This window comes from Eublepharis macularius, chromosome 8, assembly GCF_028583425.1.
Source record: "Eublepharis macularius isolate TG4126 chromosome 8, MPM_Emac_v1.0, whole genome shotgun sequence".
NCBI lineage: Eukaryota > Metazoa > Chordata > Lepidosauria > Squamata > Eublepharidae > Eublepharis > Eublepharis macularius.
Window position 1 is genome coordinate 70,708,002 of NC_072797.1, and position 24,387 is coordinate 70,732,388.

The 24,387-nt window shown below is 41.5% G+C and overlaps 2 protein-coding genes across 2 annotated transcripts in view; one reads left to right on the top strand and one right to left on the bottom strand.

The window, feature by feature from the left end:
* Nucleotides 1-3,869: 3,869 nt before the first annotated feature.
* Nucleotides 3,870-9,616, bottom strand: ATG12 (autophagy related 12). Its single transcript, XM_054986821.1, has 4 exons — nt 9,456-9,616; nt 7,404-7,540; nt 5,632-5,694; nt 3,870-4,864 (listed from the first exon to the last, which is right to left on the bottom strand). The coding sequence occupies exons 1-4, from the start codon at nt 9,610-9,612 to the stop codon at nt 4,805-4,807; spliced, it is 417 nt and encodes a 138-aa protein (XP_054842796.1). The 5' UTR covers nt 9,613-9,616; the 3' UTR covers nt 3,870-4,804.
* A 71-nt stretch (nt 9,617-9,687) lies between these two features.
* AP3S1 (adaptor related protein complex 3 subunit sigma 1) overlaps nt 9,688-24,387 on the top strand; it is a 32,191-nt gene continuing 17,491 nt past the window's right edge. The window contains exons 1-3 of the mRNA XM_054987185.1: nt 9,688-9,958; nt 14,605-14,696; nt 15,673-15,784. Of these exons, the coding sequence (XP_054843160.1) occupies nt 9,890-9,958; nt 14,605-14,696; nt 15,673-15,784 (273 nt within the window). The 5' untranslated portion in view covers nt 9,688-9,889. The remainder of the gene's footprint in view (nt 9,959-14,604; nt 14,697-15,672; nt 15,785-24,387) is intronic.

The window sequence follows — 24,387 nt, forward strand, 5'->3', positions numbered from 1 at the left end:
CATTCATAAGTCACTTTGAATATGGAACGGGGGCATCATCCCAGAGCTTAGCAAGATATAAGTCATTTGATTTAGTATGATATATTTTGAGAGAAGAAAACAGGCTTTTTAATAGAGGCAGGATACATCTGAGAAACACATTTTATACATTTGTCACATGCGCATGTAATACTTTACGGCTCAGGTTCAGGGGGTGATTTCTCAATCTTACCTATCTACTAAAACCACATATGCTACACTGAGAGCCTTGGAAGAAAGGAGGGATAAAAATGTGATACATTCCAACTCATACATAGCAGAAACAAATCTGACTCACAGAATGCAAGCAATCAAAGGCACAACTTTCTCAGTAAAAGGCAGGCCGTTATAGCACTAGCTCTCTCCTGTACCTAACCAATGCAGCTGATGAGATCTTTGCTCTTCTGTAAGGAGTTTGTTGCTTCAGAAAGACTGGGAAAAGCTGCAATGCAGAAACAGTTTATCTCTGTTCCAAAACAGCCATTGTTACATTTTAGTTACACATTCTACAGCTAACATTAAACAGTGTAACATTTAACCTGCAAATCAAGCTTGAACATTCTCACTCCCAATTTACATATTATGCTTTATTGTATGGTCTACTCCTTTCTCCAGGGTCGGGGACAGAGGGTGGTGCTCGGGGGAGATCTATCGCCCAGTCACCGTTTGGTGTGCGGGGTTCCCCAAGGGGCGATACTCTCCCCGATGTTATTTAACATCTACATGCACCCCCTCACCCAGTTGGTGCGGAGGTTTGGGCTGGGCTGTCATCAATACGCGGATGACACCCAGCTTTTTCTATTGATGGACGGCCGGCCAGACATGGCCCCAGACAATCTGGCCAGAGCTCTGGAGGCTGTGACAGCATGGTTGAAACAGAGCAGGCTGAAATTGAACCCGGTGAAGATGGAGGTCCTGCAGCTGGGATGGGGGCTGCCAGATGTTGGGATCCAGCTCCCTGCCCTGGATGGGACACCACTGGCAACTTTGCCTTCATCAGATCAGGCAACTTGCCCCCTACCTGACGCCCCAGGACCTGGCTACAGTGATCCATGCAACGGTCACCTCCAGGCTAGATTACTGTAACTCACTCTATGCTGGGCTACCCTTGGGCCTGATCCGGAAACTACAACTGGTCCAGAATGCGGCAGCGCGCGTCCTGACTGGTATATCTTACCAGTCACATATCACACCTGTCCTACGCCAGCTGCACTGGCTTCCGGTTGAATTCCAAATCAGGTTCAAGGTATTGGTTCTTACCTTTAAAGCCCTGAGCAGTTTGAGACCGGCATATCTTCGGGACCACCTCTCCCTGTACGTTCCCCAGAGACCGCTTCGATCAGCGGATAAATGTTTACTGGTGGTCCCCAGCCCTAAGGAAGCCTGCCTCGCTTCAACCAGGGCCAGGGCCTTTTCAGTCCTGGCCCCAGCCTGGTGGAACGCTCTGTCAATGGAGACCTGGGCCCAGCGGGACATATTATCGTTCTGCCGGGCGTGTAAGACAGAGCTGTTCCGCCAGGCGTTTGGTGATTGAAGGGGGCGGTGCCATGTCGGCCTCCCACCTTCGGGGGGGGGTGTTTCTCCCCACCATTGCACTTGGTTAATTTATTTCATTATTGTTTTGTATATTGATTTTAGTATTGTTGTTTTCTTGTTTTTATTGATTTTAAACTGTTCATCGCCCAGAGCCCCTGGGGATGGGCGGTATATAAATTGAAATATAAATAAATAAATAAATAACCAACCAAAAGGGCAAAGTATGTTAAATATAAGCTTTTGTGTACCAGAGAGATTTGAACACTGTTGTCTGAGATATTAAAATCATCAAATTAGGCATGGATTTATGCTAATAAAAATACATTTACATCCCCCCTCCCTTCAAAAATGATTTAAACAACAGCGTTCAAATCTTTATTGGACTCTGTTGTTGCCTTTATCTCCCAAGGCGTGGGTATATCTGTAAAAACTTCAAAGACTTCAGTCATACATAAACTCTTGAGGGGGAACCCTGGAAAGAATACAGAAAATCTTTGTATGCTGTTAATAAATTATACTATCCATTTTCCAAAATGATGGTAACTACACACACTTCAGCATTACTACTTAGGTTATAAAGGTACATTTACTATGCTAAGTTACTCAGCCTTCACAACGTTTAAGTTCAATAAACCTCTAAATTTTATAATTATTCTTACTTTCAAATGTTCTTGTTTATCTTGGTTTCTCAAGCATCTACCCCGCCTCACTCCAGAGTTCTCCACAGTGGTTTGAACCCACTACTGCAAGTGGTTCCATGACAAGATACATACAGCCATTAAGGTGCTCCATGCACAATCAGCTATAATATGCTTTGGTGGTGTTGGGTTAAGGCGATGCAGTTTGCACAGTACTTTGAAGCACTCTGTTATCTCTTACTTCACATGTTCTAAACAAGACTAAGTCCCAAATATAAGCTCTGGTTCAAACCGTATACTCAATTTTAAAGCATTAATGGTATACCAACAGAATTAACAGTAAAGTTGGTGATCTCCATAAAAATACAACAAAATATTTGCATTTCAAGCTTGAATTGCATAGAAGTTGTCTGGTGGTATGTTCCATGAAGAACTGCTCTTTGCATTATACTGTGACTTAGGCTGCATGGCTTGACCTATGTAGCTCAGCAGACAGTGGTACTGATGTGAAATTTACCAATGATATGTTTATCCCTACTTATGTTATGATTCCATTATTCTAGCCAGCTAACATCTGAATGAAAATATGACAGCCGTTTTAAGATCCAAGGATGTGTCTGGAAGGCACATAAACAAACCTCACAACAGCTAATCAGATTGGGAGTTGGTCAGCATCTGGGTGGGAGACCTCAGAGTCCTATGCAGGCCACCTTGAGTTCCAAAAAGGAAGGTCAAATAATATAGAATAAAAGGCCCCATTCATAACAGAATTTCCATAAGGACAGTTATGGGAGGGGGTAGGGGTTGCATAATATGCTTGACCTTAATCAATTCAAACATGGTTTCCAGGAAATCATTTTACCAATGCAACTGCAATGTTATCAGAGTTGCAAAAATTTTACAGCAGCTGATATTGGTATACTTAATTATTTTAATCTATTAAGGAAATGTTTTAAAAATCAGAAATATCAAAAATTGAGACTAATGAAAGAAGGAGGAAATAAAGGTAGGATCCACTTGAAAACCAGCATACTATTGTTGATCAGAGGCACAAGTTACTACCAGCAAGGTCTACTCTTGAATTATCATTTCACTTACTGAGGATAAGATGAGCCAGGCTAATGTGTGATCTCTCCCTTCCTTCAAGGTCATTTTGGGTGTTCACAGTTATTCATTTACTATAATGATCTAAAAAGGAACTAGACGGTTCCTGTTTAAAAGGATAAAAGATGAAAGCCTAAAGGTCAAGAAGGGAATAGAGTGCTGAATGCTGTGAGATCAGTATATAATTCAAAGTGCTAAGCAATGACAAAACTAAATACTCCCAGGGGCAAAAAATGGATATCAAGTAGAAGGATGAATGCACACATTGTTAAATAAGAAACTCTGTCTGAAAAGCACATTTATGTTTCTGCAATTCATGCAGTGGTTAGAGAAGGAGTTTTTAACATGGGGAGACGAGGGGAAATAAATCCATGGCTAAAATTCTATCTATATTTGGAAGTAGGTGTGAAATATTCATTTTGATTATGCACTGCTGAAAAATATGTTTTTTCTAAGGATTCAAATGCCACTACTCTAAGTCAAGATTGTCTTTGAAGAATTACACTCACTGGACTAAACCAAAGCCCAACTCCACAATCCAAATGACTACTCTAAGTAAGCATTAAGGCAAACTTGTGTTTATCTAAAACATTTTTACTTTATTAGAACAGCAGAGCCTTATAATTTTGAAATTGGAATGTTGAGTTCTATCCCCTCATAAACCCATACTTATGTAGCAAGTCAATTCAGTAGGACAGTATATTTGTATTCAAACGCTTATCCCCGATTTTAGAAGATCAAATATTTTATTTATTATTGATACTTCAGAATATCAAATATTTTCATTGTGATACAGCAGTTACGCTGAACATATTGTGTTAGGAAGCAAGCACGGGTTGTCCAGAATCTAAAAACTTTTAAAAGGGCCTTTCCCTGCCATGAACAGCAGAACACCCCCATCCCCTACATGCCATGTCACAAAGTGTACTGGAAAATCCTTACAATTTTAGACAAAGTTTGCAATCCAATGGAGAGGAAAGGCTGTTATTTGAAACACAATTCCAAAGTCCTATGAGCGCATGGAACCAGATGTTGGAACCAAGTTACTGTGTTTCAAACAAGGCGTCAAGGACAACAGGAAACAGAAATTTTAACTCTTCTATATTAGGTAGTGACACTCCAGCTATCCATGTACAGTAAGCATTCTTCTGCAAGGAAACAGTTTAAATAACTTCCATACAACCTGCTGAATGATGAACTGTGGACTCTTGTGTCAGGAGAGGAGTATCCCTTTTCCAGAAAGAAATTTCAAGGTTTTGGAGCATGAAAAGCCAGCTCAATTCTTCATGAAGAAATGTACAATTATTTCCACAAAACAAAAGAGAAAATGATCGGGCTGAGAAACACCTGCAATCAGCTGCATTGGCTTGTAGAGAAAACTTGAGGAGGAATAAAATGAATTCCATGGGCAACAATGCAAACATCTTTTCAGTTGGTCCAAGAGGAATGTCTCTGAAGATTAGAGCCCATTTGCTGTCTGACAATTCTAAACACTGGCAGCTCTTAATTCAGCCCCAGGCTTGAGATTTACAATAATGCAGTACCAGTTTGCCATCACTCCCAAAGCACTGTTAAAAAATCAGGAACAGACAACAATAAGAAAAAATGTTAAGCTAGTAGCAAAGTAAGCAATTTAACGTTCATGTCCAATTAAAAGCCTGATAGCAGAGAGATCTTATTGCTATATTGTCTGGTAATAGCATCCCCTCATGGAGCTGTATAATACAGCCCAATATATGAAGAGTTACTCTTCTACTAAATAATAATAAAACAGGAGTCTAATGGCATCTTTATTCCAGCATAAGGATCAGAGCTCACTTCATCAAATGCATTGGAATGAGTATTCATTAGGTCAGTAATTCATATTTGCAATATAAAGAAAAAGTCTGGTTTACAACCATATTTAATAAATAGAATAATCCGTTCACTCAAGGTGAGTAAGGGCCACCCCAACTGTTGTTAAATAGGCAACATATAATTAACATAAAATGTAGTAGAATGTGTCTAGATTCAATAGGAAGTTCAAGATGTTAGCACCTATAGTGAGTGAGGAGGTTCTTCTACTCAAGCATTCTTATGAAACACTGCCACCTCTTGACTAGTTCTTGTACTATTAAAATATTTAATCTAATGAATGGAGCTTGACTTTTTAAAGTTTATAACATGAAAACTCTGTTGGCCTTGAAGGTGATACTGGACTTGAACCTTGCTCATCTACTGCAGACCAACAAGGCTAGCCACCTGAAATAAATCTAGATTAGAAGCAATATGGAGTAACCAAACTGGCACCAGTTTTCTGTCATCAACAAAATGAAAACTTAGAGCTGAGAATCACCTCATAGAGTGTTCCAACTTCCTGGTCTGGTGAAGGCGCAAAGGACTGATTCACATAAATAAACTGCACAGAGAAAGAGAAAGAGAGAGAGAGAGATTCTTATCAAGTTAAGCATGCTTAGGATCTCAGCCTAAATCTAGACCCATTGACTCTACAGTTCATCAACATAACAAGAAAAACAGACAACATTTTAAACTACCAGTATCCATTGGTATTGGGCTGTTTCAGAAATAATCCAAGATGTATTGTCGAAGGCTTTCACGGCCGGAGAACGATGGTTGTTGTGGGTTTTCTGGGCTGTACTGCCGTGGTCTTGGCATTGTAGTTCCTGACGTTTTGCCGGCAGCTGTGGCTGGCATCTTCAGAGGTGTAGCACAGATCTTACTGTGACACTGAGAGATCTCTGTCTTTTGGTGCTACACCTCTGAAGATGCCAGCCACAGCTGCTGGCAAAACGTCAGGAATTACAATGCCAAGACCACGGCAATACAGCCCGGAAAACCCACAACAATAATCCAAGAAGAGCTTGCCCACATTCATAACAGTAACTCCAAGCAGTAGTGGGAACTGTTTGCAGTATTGTATTTATACAGAAGGAAGACTAGTTCCCCCCCCCCCCCAAGTGTACTGTCAAGAAAAAAGTGGGGACCATTTTACATTAATGTACAAGTTACAAGTGTGTACAGTAATAAAACACTTTTGTGCATAGCAATGAGATACAATTTTCCTTTTGGGTAAGTATGGTACATAAATTCATAGATGTATATTTGACAGGATCATGGGAACAAAAAACCAGAGGTAGGCTGATGTCTTCATGCCCTGCTTGTGGCCTTAGAATCATAGAATTGGAAGGGTTCTCTAGGGTCATCTAGTCCAACCGCCAGCACAATACAGGAAATTCACAACTACTGCTCCCTCCTGACTGCCCCAGTGATCCCTGGTCCATGCCCAGAAAATGACAAAACACCTCCAGGATCCCTAGCCAAACTGTCCTGTGGAAAATTGCTACCTGACCCCAAGGTGGTGATCAGCATTCCCCTGGGCATGTAAGAAGGGACATGAGAACTAAGCACTGATGTTACCCATTCTGCCCTCCCCCTCATGATCTGTCCAGGTTCACAGAATCAGCACTGATGTCAGATGCCCATCTAGCCTCTGCTTAAAAACATCCAAAGAAGGAGAGTCCACCACTTCCTGAGGAAGCCTATTCCACTGAGGGACCACTCTAACTGTCAGGAAGTTCTTTTTAACGTGTAGCCGAAAGCTCTTTTGATTTAATCTCAAGCCACTGGTTTTGGCCCAACTTGGGGCAGCGGAAAACAAATCCACGTCATCCTCTATATGACAACCCTTCAAGTACTTGAAGATGGTTATCATATCACCTCTCAGTTCTATCCTCTGCAGGCTAAAAATTTCGAGCTTCTTCAACCTTTCCTCATAGGACTTGGTCTCCAGACCCCTCACCATCTTCGTTGCCCTCCTCTGGACATGTTCCAGCTTGTCTATATCCTTCTTAAATCATGGTGCCCAAAACTGAACACAATACTCTAGGTGAGGTCTAACCAGAGCAGAGTAGAATGATACCATCACTTCTCATGATCTGGACACTATGCTTCTGTTGATACAGCCCTCCCAGAAACATTCGGTTGATGGCATCAGTGAGAAAAAGAATGTTGGCCTAAATGGACCTCTGGTCTCAGCAAGCTGTGGTCTCTTTCTGTTCTTATAATTCTTCTCAACTACTCATTCAGGAATGAAAAAGTATCACATACCAGCTGTTCTGAGGCCACTAGTTTGAGAAACTTTTTGATAAAGTCAATAAGCCCCTGGATTGTGCGAGTTCTCTCTACAGTCCATTTCTTGGTCCTCATTATAGGGGTATCTCCAACAGCCTTGAGTAAGATATCAACTAGAACATAAAGGATATTTAAAATGAAATAGACACCTAGGAACAGAGCTGAAATATCCTGAAAATACTTAATTATTTTATTTACTTCATTTATACTCCAAGTTGTCCCCACTGGGGACTCCCAAAGTGCCTTACATCATTCTTCCCTCCTAAAGACTAATGTTAAGCATATCAGAGGAACAGAGGAACCTTCATGGAGCTAGGAAAGATGGTTTATGCCTGGCATATAATTAAATTGCTCTTAGCAGAAATGCAACTGCAAGGGATAGTAAGCGGCTTTCCACACAGGGATGGGTTTGTGTGGTTTCCCCCATTTTTGGTCCAGTTTCTGATAAAGCAAAGCAGGAACATGGCTTCTATATGTCAGGTTTCCCTGCCCCCACTCTCACAGCAGCGGCACCCCTAGCCAGTGTCATCAGGCTTCTTGCAATTTTTTAAAACAAATCAGCACTAGAATAACAATAATAATATTCAATTTATATACCGCCCTTCAAGACAACTTAACGCCCACTCAGAGCAGTTTACAAAGTATGTCATTATTATCCCCACAACAATAATCACCCTGTGAGGTGGGTGGGGCTGAGAGAGCTAGAAGCTGTGACTGACCCACGGTCAACCAGCTGGCTTCAAGTGGAGGAGTGGGGAATCAAACCTGGTTCTCTAGATTAGAGTCCCCTTCCTCTTAACCACTACACCAAAGGGGCTCTCTGTTTTGTATTCTAAGATTATACTAAAATAAAAAAGAGTCCAGTAGCACCTTTAAGACTAACCAATTTTATTGTAGCATAAGCTTTCGAGAATTACGTTCTCTTAGTCAGAGAACGTGATTCTCGAAAGCTTATGCTACAATAAAATTGGTTAATCTTAAAGGTGCTACTGGACTCTTTTTTATTTTGCTACTACAGACTAACACGGCTAACTCCTCTGGATCTAAGATTATTCTAGTATGTGTTCCATGTTCTCTGAACTTCCAACTTTCATTTATATGTTAAAAAGGAAGTCTCTAGCCCCTTCATTGTGGAGATATGGCTTTCCTCTTAAATCTCTACAACAGAAGGGACTAGAGACTTATTTATTTAAATGAAAGATGGGAATTCAGAGAACCTGGAACTCATACTGGTCAGAGGAAATTCAGGGAAACCCAGGAAGTGCACAAATGCACCATGATGCTGGGGAAAAAACCCATTCACAAAAGCATTGAACCTGGGGCAGTTAAACTGTGAGGAAATAGCTTACAATAAGTAAATAAGCAGTAGGAAAGGTACTCTCAAGGATTCAGACTCCAACAGGAAGCCACAAGAAAGTATTTCATCTCACTCATAGAAGCCTGCAGAGTTGCCTTGTATAACTCAGAACACTGATCCATTCAATCCCATTACTAAGCGCCTTGACGCCAGAGTTTACCTAGCCTGAATCTTGCACCTCCTGTATGCAAGGCATGCACCCTACTACTAAGGGGCCAAGCTACACCTGAGGAATACACGTGAGTCTGTTCACTTGCCATTCAAGTGTTATTCGTCACTTGTAGCTTGGCCCTAAGTCTCGACCAAGGGGGAATGATGGGCACTAAGAAGTTCTATGGAAACTCAATTGGCAAGCCGCCACCGGATGGTGAGATACTCTTAGGGACTTGAAAAACTCCCTAACTATGGAATCATTCCAGCTCTTCTCCATCTCGGGGCAGATGTAAGTAACACGCCATAGCTGTTCCCTGTCTTAGAGAAAAACGCCCTGCCCCTTTAAGAGAAGCTTAATACATGGAAATGGGGTAGTTGAAGGTTTTCAAGTCATGGAAGTAAATATCACCGGCGAAACAACATCCCAATAGGCCTCTGTTAAAGGGGCAGGACATTTTATGCGGGCCACTTAGCAGCCCGCCTTAGCCCCATCATGAGAAAGGTCGCCGACGCTTTACTTTTCTTTTTCGCGTCTCCAGCGGGTTCTTCAGCTACCGGGGAAACAGCTACAGCGGGAGCTGGTTCCAGCACTCCCACCGCAGCCCCACCGCCTTCCGGAATGTCGGCCCCCTCCTGAGGCGACAGGGACGCGGGATCTTCGCTTCCTTCCGACATGATGCGGAAGCAACGGAAATGACATGCGCGCTGAGGGGGACCAGCTGTATAAACTCGGGCCGCAGCCACGTGACCATGGAGGTAGCGAGGGAAGAATTGTCCCTCGCGAGCCGCCGTATGGCTAGTTCACGCCCGTCAGATGACAGAAGCGTCCCTTTCCCCCTGAAGCGGCTCGTGTGTGTTGGCCGCGTCTCCGGCGCTGGCTGAGAAGGGCGAGGGGGCCCTTCCGCGCCGCCAGCCTCAGAGGGGGCAGCGCACCCCCGTCCGCCCCGCAGCCATGATTAAGGCGATCCTCATTTTCAACAATCACGGGAAGCCGCGCCTCTCCAAGTTCTATCAGCGCTACGTAAGATTGCGGGGCGGCAGCTGGGGGCCCAAAGCGTTGCAGGGAGTGACTGGCGGGCAACGGGGGAGTTGGCGACTGGCCTGTTTCGGGGGGGCGGGGCGAGAGGGCAGCACTCTGCTCCCGCGCCTGAGGCGCCGTAATAAATAGACTGCATCGTCGTGGTGCTAGAGTTGCAGCCGGCGTTATTGCACTCCTGGGCCCACCGAGCTTTTGTTTCTCTGGGGAGAGTCAACTGTGTCAGTGCAGGATGTGAGTCCAGTGGCCCCTTGGAGACCAGCAAGATTTGCAAGATAGGAGCTTTCGAGAGTCAGAGCTCCCTTGTTGATTTCTAAGGTGCCGCTGGCCTCAGAGCCTCCTGTTCAATTGCAGACCAACACGCTGCCCACTTCATACCATGTCAGTGCGGATACGCTGCGCTTGCTTGCCGCTTTTGAACGCTTCCTCACATTAAAAAAAAGAAAAGGAACTTTCTTAAAGTAGGAACGTAGGTTGTGCTACTTGCTGTGATTACAGAGTGTTTTTAACAAAAGGGTAAAGAGTCCAGTAGCACCTTTGCAGAGGAGTTAGCTGTGTTAGTCTGTAGTAGCAAAATCAAAAAGAGTCCAGTAGCACCTTTAAGACTAACCAACTTTATTGTAGCGTAAGTCACAGTTCTCTTCGTCAGATGCACGGAGGGCAAGAAGAAACTGGTCAGATATATAGGTGGAGAGGGGAGGGAGGAGTAGATGCAAACTGTAGCTTCTGATATGGAGATCAGTTTGCTTCTGTTAAGGAAGTCAGTTACTTCTGATAATGAGATAACCATTCATAGTCCCTATTCAGTTCCAGCTTAACAGAGTCAAATTTACATATGAATTCCAATTCAGCAGCTTCCCATTGGATTTTGTTTTTGAAAGGTTTCTGTTGAACTACAGTGACCTTTAAGTCTTTGGTGGAATGTCCTGGTAGATTGAAGTGTTCTCCCACTGGTTTCTGGACGTTGCCATTTCTAATGTCAGATTTGTGTCCATTTATTCTTTTGCATAGAGGTTGGCTGGTTTGTCCAATGTACAGAGCAGATGGACATTGTTGGCACATGAGGGCATATATCACATTGGAGGATGAGCAGCTGTAAGAGCCAGAGACAGTGTAGTTGATGCCATTGGGTCCTGTAATTGTATTTCCTGAGTAGATATAAAGGCAGAGCTGGCATCTGGGTCTGTTGCAGGGCCTGGTACCTGTGCTGGTGACTCTGCTAGCCGATTCATGATTGTAAGTGAGACGTCGTTTCAGGTTGGGGGGGCTGTCTGTAGGCAAGGAGAGGTCTTTCCACCCAGGGCTTCTGAGAGAGAGGCATCATTTTCCAGGATGGGTTGTAGATCACTGATGATACGTTGGATGGGTTTGAGCTGGGAACTATAGGTGACATCCAGTGGTGTTCTGTTGTTAGTTCCTTTAGGTTTGTCCTGGAGCAGGCTGTTTCTGGGTACTAGTCTGGCCCTGTCAATTTGTTTCCTCACTTCATTTGGTGGGTACTGTAGTCCCAAAAATGCTTGTTGTAAATCTCTTAAGTGGGAGTCCCGATCAAGAGCATTGGAGCAGATACGATTGTAACATAAGGCTTGGCTGTAGACAATTGACCGAGTGGTATGTTTAGGGTGATAGCTGGAGGCACGTAGATATGAGTATCGGTCTGTGGGTTTCCAGTATAAGATGGTATTTATCCGTCCATTATGTAGTTGTACAGTGGTGTCCAGGAAGTGTACCTGTTGTATAGAGTGGTCCAGGCTCAGGTTGATAGTTGGGTGAAAATTGTTGAAGTCCTGATGAAATCTCTCAAGGGCTTCCTTCCCATGGGTCCAAATGATGAAGATGTCATCCAAGAATCTTAAGTATAGTAGTGGTTTCAGTGGATGGGAGCTGAGGAAGCGTTGCTCCAAGTCCGCCATGAATATGTTAGCATATTGTGGTGCCATGCGTGTGCCCATGGCTGTGCCATTAACCTGTAGATATAAGTTGTCACCAAATTCGAAGTAATTGTGAGTGAGTACAAAGTGACAAAGTTCAGTGGCGAGGTTTGCTGTGGTTTTGTCCGGGATAATATTCCGTATGGCTTGCAATCCATCTGCATGTGGGATATTGGTGTACAAGGCCTCCACATCCATGGTTGCTAGGATGGTGTCATCTGGTAGGTTGTCAATGGACTGTATTTTCCTGAGGAAGTCAGTGGTGTCTCGTAAATAGCTGGGTGTGCTGGTGGCATAGGGCCTGAGGATAGAGTCCATGTATCCTGAGACTCCTACCGTGATAGTGTCTCTTCCTGAGACGATGGGGCGTCCTGGGTTACCATAATAAATAGATTTGCATCGTCGTGATGCTAGGGTTGATGCATCTGACAAAGAGAACTGTGGTTCTCCAAAGCTTATGCTACAGTAAAGTTGGTTAGTCTTAAAGGTGCTACTAGATTATTTACTTATTTTGTTAGTACAGACTAACACGACTAATTCAACTGGATCTTTAACAAAAGGGAGCATTTTAAAAAATGAGTTTCCCTGCTGAAGTGGTTGAGTCTATGCTACCAACTCAGATTTTTTGTAGACTGGCTCTAAATTATAAAATTGAAGAAAGATTTTGTGAAGATGGTATTTTGTGGTATCTAGACCTAACTGAAAAGAGAAGGTGGTAGATAGAAACCTATCTTGTTGAGCAAGATGAGAAACAGGAGAGCTTAGTTAGGCACTGATGGGGTCTCATGTTGCTGGGTAGTAGAGGTTCTTTTCCAGCTGGTGACATGCAATACTTTAGTCTTTGAAATGAGGGATGGAGTTGATTCATAATGAATTCAGATGCCTTTGTATTGGTTGGCACTACTGTGTAAGGGCCAAGCTAGAAGTGATGGCTTCCCTGGGATTAAACCTGTGTCTGCTGACATCATTTTCAATTGATTTGTACTTTTCTGATACAAAGCTATAAGGCCCCTCTCCAGAACAGGTGCACAGCGAAGCAGCCCTAGTCAAGTGGGCTTGCTGATTGGCCAGCTCGCCCAAGGTAGATGCAGGAGGAAGAAGGTGAGCCAGCTGCCCTTCGCCATGCTACTCTGATCATAAGGTGGACTCACACTGCCTGCCCTGCATCTGCATGCAGGGAAGGGAAGGTTCAGACTTGGCTTCAGCAGCAATTCTTTGCAAAAGGGTAAGGAAGAGGGAGGGCAGAGCTGGCGTGCTGGCCCTCAGCACAAGGAACTGGTGGCATCAAGTTCTGCCCCCTCATCCTGACTCCTTCCAGTATGGAAAGTTCTCTGAATCCCTCATTCACTATCAGCGTTCACAAGAGACCCTATTCAGGGTTTCTAAACTGGGCAGAATCTGTGCATTCACTTGGGTACTTTCACAATGCTCCCCTTCTTCCAGGATAGTTACATGCCATGAGTCACTGCACTATTCTTGAGGGACACTTTGATCCTGCTTTTCAAAAGAAAGAAATACAAGGCAGCTCATAATACAAAATCTTTCCATTTTTATATACAATGTCTTCTTCCTGTGAAAGGAGGCAAGAGCAAGAGGAAAACTTGTGGCAGCAGTGCATGGAGGGCTGAGAGGCAGTCCCTCTCCTCCCCCACCCAGCATGCTCAGGCAAGGTGACAAGACCAGCAAGCTTGCCCGATCAGGGCTGCCCCGCTGCCTAAGCCCACTGACTTAAGTGAGCTTTGGCATGCCTACATCTGTATGTAAGCTAGACTTGTAAAACAGCTAATTCACTTTTCTCCTATCGATTTTTTGAACATGGTGGTTTTTCCATACTAATCTTCCTCCATCCATACTTCCAGGAAATAGTAACAGCCCTTTTGATGACGTGTCTTGTGGCTGCTTATGTTTATCTTAAACAGATAAAGGTCATCACCTGAAAAACTAAAGAGAACTTTCTGTCTTACCCTTTAAGGATGCTTCTGTACATATCACAGAACCGTAGTTTTTAGCAAATACAAAATTTAGTCGTTTTGTCTTAATGATGTTTTAACTGCAAACAGAAGATATGTTTAGTGCACTTATTTTCACTGAAGGAAAAGACTACTAACTGCAAAAATGTTAAGGAGATCTATACAATCCTGTTCATTAAGATCTAAGCGACTAGATAGAAATCTGGTAAATATTTAAGTACCTTGAATCAAGGGCTTGGGTAAGATAATATGATGGTTCTTAATGTTTCTGTGTGGCTATCAATGGTTCAAGAAATGTTGAAGTCACAGGAAAAAAACTTTTTGCTTTTTTGGGGTGGGGGTACAAATTTTGGGAAAATATGTACAATACTTACTTTTCTGTCAATCCTACTGACTACTTGCTGGGCTTGTGGACTTTGTTTCTTCATGTTTTCTTATATAGGGAATTAAGGTTAAAAACTAATTCCAGTTACCCTTGACATACAAATGCTGCACAGGCGAACATGATAAATAGTTTAATTTAGATGCTACTCTAAAAATGGAACATAGATATTGGATTGTTTGTCAATCATTCGCTATGTATGTTAAGCATATCAGTAACATAAAATGTCAGAATTGCTTTTGTTCTTAGTTGGTTTGGCAGTAGATGCTTATGCTGTTCAACCGTATTTTAAAGAGAGTGCTCTCTGTTGCTTTACCGTCTTCATTTCCTCCCTCTTTTTCCCTCTAGAGTGAAGATACACAGCAACAGATAATCAGAGAAACATTTCATTTAGTGTCAAAACGTGATGAAAATGTCTGTAATTTCCTGGAAGGAGGCTTGTAAGTATGGTATTATAAATCAAATTAGAAACTTTTGTAAGTGTGAAGACAAATACTTAAGTGAATAATGGCCCATTTTAAAGATTTGCCATGCCAACAAATAAATACTTAGAATTTTACACAGGTACAATATGAGAAAATGTGGCATTTCCTGCCAGGATGTCAGTTTGCATGTTAGGTAGAGTTTTCACTATCCTCATAATTCCTGATTCATTTTCATTCTCTTTGTTTGGGGGAATTTTGGATTATTGGTAAGCAAAGACAGAATGGCCTGTTTTAAGTTCCATACAATGTTAGGAAACCTATAATTTACAGAATAAGCGGGAAACCCGCAAGTAAAGGGACATCTCATCCCTATGTTGAGAAATAGATATGTTGATACTTTGTTCATCTGTTGTAAACCTTATTTAAGAACCTTGCTTTTGAATTGATGCTCCCTTTCTTTTAGTGCCAGATGAGACATGGATTCAGGGGAGGAGGGGTAATCAGATCCTGTCCAGCGAGAACACTTCTATCGTGTCAGGTTTCATGTAACCTTAGCTTTTATTTTGGGTTAATTTGCAGTCTAATAACTATGTAGAACTAAAGCTAGTGGTGTTCAGCTTATTGGTCACTTGGCAATCCAATAAAGCCAGTGCAACCTTCATTAAGTACATTACATAGATTTCATGTAGTTCATTTGAATAGCTAGCTTCAGTGTGATTGTGAATTATTAGCAGTGGGGATAGGCTTCTGGACAACATCTGTAGCTGTAGTACTGTAGATACTGGTCTTTCTTTTTTAGGCAGATTCCACAACTTTCAATGTCACTGAAATTGTTTGAATTTTAATACGCTGCCTTGAACACTAGTGTGCAGAACTATTTTGTTTCAGAATTACACTTTTGTTTCTTGTTTGATTAAAAAGGTACTGAGGACAGAACAACTTGAAATATGGATGTTAAATGTTATTTGACATATAACTTGTTCTATTTTAGATTAATAGGTGGATCTGACAACAAACTGATTTACCGACATTATGCCACGTTGTACTTCGTCTTCTGTGTTGATTCTTCAGAAAGTGAGCTTGGCATTTTAGATTTAATACAAGTAAGTTGTTTAAGAAATAGGTGATACTTTTTGAAAGTTGTTCTTCATGAATGTATTCTCATTTACTTGGCAACGAAGAACAAAAATGTAAGCTAACAAGACTTCTGAATGAAGTGTTTCTTTTGCTAAGGAATGTTTTAAGGGGCTAAGTATCCAAAGCCCTGTGTTGGTTTTAAAGTTTGAAACTTCTCACATTGTTTTTCCAACACTCACTAATTTGTAATTTTGACAACCAGGAACCTGCAAGGAACTCGGGACAAAGCGGCATCCCATTTCCCTTGCATTATCTTCCTCCCCCTCCCCCTCCTCCCCCCTTCTCCTTCACTCCCTATCCCCCACTAACCAGGCTGCTCTCATGGCAGCTCAGGTTTCTGCTTCTCTCCCTCCACCTCCAATACTGCTGTCTTGGCACCAAGAGAGGCAGCGAAGACTCCTGTGCCCACTCTCCTGCCAGTCTCTAGCATTTTCACCTTGGTGGGAGATATGTAAGAGAGTTTTGCCACCTCAGCAGCAGGGATGGATGGGAATTCCCATGCATTCTCCCCCACTCATCCCAAGCGTTGCAGCCTCAGCAGGGAGCATCACTGGGTCCGGCTCCTCCTCCCTACCTGCCTCCTGTTTTTGTGCTTTGGTGGAGAGGGGAGGAGTGTTGCCATTTCCTCAGTGGGGATGGTTGGCCGGTTCCATGCCTCTTCCCCATCCCTTTCTCAGTTTTACTGCTTCAGGGATGGAGGACAAAGATTTCTGGTCATTCTCCCCTGCATCTCTCTTGTATCCTTGTGCAGCTGAAGAACAGTTGTGCACACTTAGACAACTTTTCTATATTGAGGATATTTTGTTTTTTTAAAAAATCAAAACTTTTTTTTTTGCTTTTTTGGCTTTTTCTGCAAAACCTGGTCTCCCCTCAGGTTTCTAGAAATACGTATTTTGTGTATGCATGGAGTGGGGCTGTTTTGACTGTTAGATAAACTGATGACACGTGGGGGATCCACAAGACTTGTGGGAGCATCTCCTTTCCCCCTCTCCCACTGTTTACTTTTCCCCTTGAAAACCCCCATAGCTTCTCCCCTTTTCCTCCCTCACTCTCTCTTTCTTACTGACCAGCCAACCTGCTTTTATCTCCCTCCACATACTGACTGTAGTTTTCCTTCTTTACCAGCATCCTCTCCCTGGGAAAAGTCTGGCTAAATTGTGCAGTTCTGGCTGCTAGGCCGGGCCCAGTTGTGCAGTTGGGAACCCACAAAGACTTATGGGGGGGCACCTCAGTTTCCCCTGCATCTCCACACCACGTCCTCTTTCCCTCCTCCTGGCAGATCCCATATGCTCACCTTTCACCCGCTTCCTTCTCCCCCTCCACCCACCTTTTATCTGCCCCCCCCTCCATTTTCAGCTATATTATCACTACATTTATTCCCTGCCTTTCTCCACAATGTGGGCCCACAAGTCATTCTTTTCCATTTTATTTTCACAACAGAATTGGGCCAGAGCAGGAATGTAGTCATTGGCACTCCCCTGCTTGAGATATTCAAGGCTTCCTCTTTAAAATTTCACCTTCCTTTTCACTGGTCTTATTGCAGAAAATATATTGATAACTATTATGTTCAGATACCTGATAAGAAATTAATATGCTCTCTGCTTTTAGTATGCAAAGGCACTGGAATAATTTATAATCATTTAGAAGTTTGGCACTTATCTTTTTAATTACATCAGAGCTTAGTTATATTAAATATACTGAAAGATATTTCATTTACATGCAGAGCCGATGTTAAGGCTGTACTCTCACCTAAAAGTCCTGTTGACGTCAATGATGCTTGTTTCTGGATACGTACATATAAGATTGGGCTGCTAATGTATGTTTGTGCTCACATGAGCCACATTTTAGATAAAAGTGACCTTAGTGTTTTCCCACAACAGCTCCCCTGTTGTTACTGCAGCTGGTAAGACAGGGCAGTGGCCGCAGGGCTTCTACCCAGAAGGCTTCTCTTGCAGTTTTTTAAGTCAGAGACTGAATAGAGTTACAGTGATATGTTGTTATACCAATATATGAATCAGGTTCTCTGAATTACCAGCTTTAATTTTAAATAGCCCCTTGTGGAGATATGCTTTTTTCCACAATGAAAAAGCAACTAGTGACATAGTCTTAAAAAAAGGAAAGCTGAAAATTCAGGGAACCTGTGTGTGCGCGTGTGTGTAAAAACACTACTCAGTCATTGATTTAAAAGAAAGAAAAAAGCACTGGTGATAGGGTTGCCAGTTGAGTGCTAGTAACACGTGGGATGATTGTGGTGGTGGGGGTAATGCAAGTCACCGTCACTCCAACAATGCAGTGTTATTTCTTGCACAGACCCCGAAATGATATGTCTAGGCGATGGTCTAGGATTCCTAGAGTGCAACAAAGATATGATGATGTCGCTTCCAGATTCATGCTGGAAGTGCTGTTGCAGCCATAGCCACTTTCCCTGTAACTCTCCACCACCATCTCCCCGTCACCCTACTAAGCAGCTGGAGGGTTGGGGGCTGCTGACAGGAGGGCTTTTCTGTTAATGGTAAAAGGCTGTTCTGGAAGCCCTATCCAGTGGCAGGGAGAGGAGCTGGCTGATGTGGTGAAAATGGATGCTATGTGAGCGGGACCAAGAAAATCCAAACTTTCCTGCCCCCACCACAGCCTTCCAGGATCTTGCTGTGATCTTTCCCAAATCTTACGAGCGAAGCAAGTTTGGGAAAAATCAGAGAAAAACTGGGGAAGACCTGGGGAGTGTGCAAATGCGTCATGGGGAAGCAGAAAAAAACCACTTCCCAACAACATTGAAACTGAGGCAAATAGAAGAAGATGCTGCTGTCACAGCTGACCCAAAGCAACCCAGTCCATGAGGCGTTCCAGGCAAGAAACAAGCAGAGGTGGTTTGCCATTGTCGTCTTCCACACAGCAACCCCAGCTTTCCTCTGGTGGTCTCCCATCCAAGTACTGACAGTGGCTGAGCCTGTTTAGCTTCCAAGCTCATGAGCATGGGCTAAGCTGCACTATTCAAGGCAAATAATTCATGTAAACACCCCATCTTATGCTTAATGTTGTGTAATTATTGAAATCAGGCCCTAGAGGGAGCAAGAAATCCACTAATGTTTAGAGCATACTTGCCTTTACTGACAGAACTTTATGATTTTATAATTCAGCTGTCTCTTCAAGTGATATCTGTGTGTGGAATTAAACCACCATATTGTAAACATTCATATTTTTCAAAGTTGCTTTTATTGGACCAGTATGAATGAATAATACTTCAAGGTGCTCTGTTAACATGGTGTATCTTTTTTTGTTTCGTTGTGTACCTTTTTTGTTTTGGTTGTAATATTGGGATTTGTTGCTGAAAGATCTTTTAATCTATGAAACTGGAAATAATGTGCCTAAACTAGTCAGTTATAGAAGCTTCCTGTTTTTTAGTAATATAATACGAGTGGTGGGCACAGATTTTTCTAGGATACATGCTGAAGAGTGTATTGAGTTCTGAAAAGGTTGAAATATATGTTGGAAAGAACTATATTAAACATGTAGGCTTTACCTTGTAGGAAGGCTTTCTGGTAATGGTAGAAAGCTGATTGACAAGTATCAGAAAGTATATCTCTAAAACATTCAGAGTTGCCCTAAGTTGGGGGTTTGGAACATTGTCCTCAAGAGCTTTCCTGCTAATTCTCCCAAATGGTTTTTTTTTCCTGTAGAGGAGAAAAGGGAAATGCTGCTTTATACAAAGATCCTGGCATCTAAAAGATTAGGAGGGAATGAACATGTCTGTTGTTATAGGAGTACAAGTTGAAATGCAGACATGAATTGGACCCAAAAGTTGAGACATGTGACAGGTGGTTTTTGCTCCCTCTGAAGTAGGAGGAATGGAAAATGACATCAAAACTAAACTAACTGTCTCCCCAGTGTGACAAGGAAAAGAACATGCACTTTGATAATTTTTCATCCTGGTTTCAGGAATGCAACAACTTAAAGGAAAAGGGATTGCAATGTGGTTTGAGGGAATTGAAAGAGGAAGAACAATTGGTATTCTGGTTATAATAATAATAATAACATTCGATTTATATACCGCCCTTCAGGACAACTTAATGCCCACTCAGAGCGGTTTACAAAGTGTTATTATTACCCCACAACAATCACCCTGTGAGGTGGGTGGGGCTAAGAGAGCTCAAGAGAACTGTGACTCGCCCAAGGTCACCCAGCTGGCTTTGTGGAGGAGTAGGGAATCAAACCCAGCTCTCCAGATTAGAGTCCCGTGCTCTTAACCACTACACCAAACTGGCATCTCTTTAAAACTGGTTAGTTTTAAAGAGATGAGGGAGACCTTGGCTCAAGTTTCTGTTCAGCCATACAGCTGACTTAGTGGTCTGAATCACTATCTATAGCCTAACTTTCCTCATAGGGTTGTTGAAAGGAACAAATAAGACAACTGTGTGTGAACTACTCAGAGTTCCTTGGAGAAGAGCAATTAGTTTCGCAAAAGATGGAAGACTGTATATTTTAATTTGGGCAGTTTTCAAACCAGGTTACAGAAACTTCCAAAATACAATTACAACAGCCAATTTAAACAACATAGTATAAATGAACAAAACAGAAAACACAAACCTATTCTGGGCTCGTCCTGATCCACTGGGTGTCTCAGTCATCTTGCATAACCTGTATATAACCTGATTTATGAATGGTACTGGGATCTACTTTAAAATCTTGCTCTCCAATTTTTGTTTGGAGGGCAGAGCAAACCATAGTTTGCAAGTTCATATGTTGCAGGTAACTGTGGCTCTCTGTGAAACGAAGAGAAGCTGACTGTGAATGGAAGAAGGAATGCACAAACTTGAGGATTGCTCACGTAATTTCATTCTTTGATACTGCTTATGAACCAAGTTTCTGTGTAAGTCACACTCTTTTGAGCTGTGTAACAGGGCATTCTGGTATTGATTTAGATAGGTAGATCTTGTTACCCTTGTAATTGCTTAAATGTTTATCAGTGCTGTAACCATATCTACTACAAGTGAGGATGGGGAGGGTTCTGACTGTCCATATAGAATGATGGAATATTTATGAATAAACTGTTTATATCTTACTTTCTCCAGCCAAGATGTTCATTGCAAATTCTATAAAACTACATATAATAATAACAAAATACTCCTTTTGTAATCAAGTAGGGACATCATTAACCATTACTGCAGTGGAAAGGTCAGCCAGAAAATACCATTTTACATATTATCTTTATTATTAGACTGCCTTTCTGACTGAGACTCAAGGTGGATTATAAAATATGAACATTCAGTCAGATTGCAAAGACCTCCAGTAAACAATACAGTAAGACTAGGATTACAGAATTGAAAGACAGTGCAAACAAAAGGCAAAAAAAACCCTTGCCTGAAGTAAGGCAAAAAAAAAAAAGATTAAAAAGGTAGAGAACATTGTAGTAAAAACAGAGGTGATGCGTACAATAAATATCAAAATACACTGTAATGTCCCTTATAGAAATGACCTCCTGAGTCCAGTTATACTATAGTTTTAAAAATGCATTCTGTGAAGTGACCTTCAAAGAGTGAAATACGAGCGGCCTTCTTGCCTACCTCAGGCAGGCCATTCCTCCAAGTGGGAGATACCACCGAGAATGTATGTGAACAGGCCTATCTTACAAGTTTGCCGGCTGAACTTTCAGAAGGCTTTGCTCAGGTAATTGAAGTTGTCGTGATGGTTCATCACAGCAGAGGTAGGTTGGAAGGTCTGTGGGACCAAGGTCATTAAAGGTTTTGTTGGTGTTAATTGGAACCTTGAATTGAATCCAGTGTAACTTCTGCATTGCGATTAATAAGGGCAGGCCCATGTAGAGGGCATTACAACAGTATAGCCTTGAGGTAACTGCAGCAGGTATCCTCATAGTCAGATTAGCCACGGTAGGGGGCCATCTTATGTGCTAAGTGAAAGAATGTCTTTTTAACAATATTAACTTGCTTCTACAGCAATACAGCCAGTTCCATTATAAACTCTGAGGAGGTTAGAAAAACTCCCACTCTTGTTTGCAAACGATGCAAAACTAAATTATTCAAGCAGGCTTTTTATACAGATAGGAGGGCTGTACTGTAAGGAAGTGGTCTCATAGAGATCAATTGGTAAAGTGATAGGGAGGGACGCAGGCTTTACTACTATTACTGTACATATTGATGGACCATAGACTCCATTACTATTGCTATAACTGTGATCCTGCTGAGTAGTTCTTGTGTTGTGTAATATGTCAATCATAGAATTACTTGTGCTATGCTGATCCCTGACCCCACTGCTTCCCTCTATTGTGACAACTGTCCATTTATTCCTACTTCTTGCTTCCTGTCATTTAAGCAGTTTTTAACCCATAAGAGAACCCTTCCTCTTATCATCTGACTGGTAAACTTACTCTGGAGTCTTTGGTGAGGTACCTTGTCAAAAACCTTTTGAAAGTCCCAAGTGTATAATTTCTACTGGGTTGCCATTATCTTGTTCATTTTCTCAAAGAAGTTCAAAAGCTTGGTGAAGCAAGCTTTTCTGTTGCTTTTCACTACTAGTTATATTTTAACTTCCCTTGTTCTCACATACACACCAACCATCTACACTAGTATCGGATATTCAGAATATGGGGTGATACTTTTCAATAGATATTCCTAAGACAATGCATCTGGGTAAGATCCTTCACTGTTACATTGCTGCCATATGCTCCACCTCTGAACCAGAGTCATCATATAGCTAACATAATCATTAGAAAGAAAACAACTTTCCCTTTTTTTGTTTAAAATTTTTTTTATTGGATGGGTCAATATATTCAAATTAAGACACATACATTTCATTTCATTTCCCATATGCATATTTCCCCCTCCCCTCCCCCTTTTCGATGTTGACTTCCAACAGCACTCCAACCCCCCATTATCGTTAGCACATTATTACTATACTATAATTGTTCTTAACTTGTTATTAGTAAAGATCTTAACTATATCTTACCTTACTTAATATCTTTAAAACCCTTCAAAAGACCATAATTGTCCCTTAACATTACATCTCTTTTCCATGTATTTTTTCAACTTTTTCCAATCTTCCAAAAACCTTTTTGGATCTTGATCTATCAAATTTCTTGTTAACTTGTCCATTTCAGCCATGTACAACAATTTCCTAGTCCATTCTTCAATTTCAGGTATTTCTTCTTTCTTCCAGTATTGAGCATATAAAATTCTTGCTGCTATTATCATATAATATAACAATGTCTTATCATTTCTATTAACATCTTCTAGATGCAAAGATAATAACAACATTTCTGGATTTTTAGCAACATTATACTGGAGTATCAAAGACATCTCAACACATATTTTAGTCCAAAAGTCCCTAGCCTTACGGCAAGTCCACCACATATGAAATAGAGAACCTTCATGCTCCTTACATTTCCAACACTTATTAGATAGCTGTTTATTGGCTATGGCTAATTTTTTCGGTGTTAAATACCATCTATATAACATTTTATAGCCATTCTCTCTTATACTGGTTCATGTTGATATTTTTAACGCATTTTTCCACAATTGTTCCCACGCTTCCATCGTTACTTCATTATTATAATTTATTGCCCACTTTACCATCTGTACCTTGACTGTTTCGTCTTCTGTAAACCACTTCAGTAACAGTTTATACATTTTTGAAATTGCTTTGGTATTATCTCCTAACAAGAGTTCTTCAAATTCTGAGTTTTTAATTCTAAAACCTTTTTTCCTTTGGTCTGAGTCAAATAAATCTTTTATCTGTCTGTATTGTAACCAACCATACTTAAAAGGCAACTCCTCATTTGGTTTGAGCTTCAGCTCTTTGTCTGCTACTTCTGTTAAGTCCTTGAGGGTAAGCCATTCTTTTCCCTTATACTCTAAATTTGGGTTGATCACCTCAGCTGGTATAATCCACAGTGGTTTCTTCTGATCTATATATTTTTTGTACTTTAGCCAAGTCAACAATAGATTCCTTCTCAAATAGTGGTGCTGGAACGTTACATCCATTTTATACTTATCGTACCACATATATGCATGCCATCCAAAAAGCTTATTGTAGCCTTCCAAGGTTAACAAATTATGATTGGTTAAAGACACCCATTCTTTTAACCAAACTAAACATATCGCCTCGTGGTAAAGTCAAAGATCAGGTAACTGCATTCCACCTCTTTCCTTCGCATCACAAAGTTCCTTCGTCATTGACACAGATTGTCGCTCTTTGTTCTTTATATATTGTTCTCACTGCTTCTATAAATTCTTTACCTAAATCCATCTTTTCCATTGATGCGAACATAAAGTCCCAATTCAAATTGTCAAAGGCCTTCTCTGCATCTGCAAAGAAAAAGCCAACTTCTTTGTCTGGTCGTTTATCAAAATATTCAATAGCATTTATAACCACTCTCAAGTTGACTTTTAATTGTCTGTTTGGTAGGAAGCCAGCCTGATCCTCTCCTATAAAATCCATTAGCCATATCTTTAGCCTGTCTGCTAGTATTCTTGCCATTATTTTATAATCATTGTTTATCAGTGAAATTGGTCTGTAATTTTTCACATCTGACAAGTCTTGTGTTTCTTTCGGGATC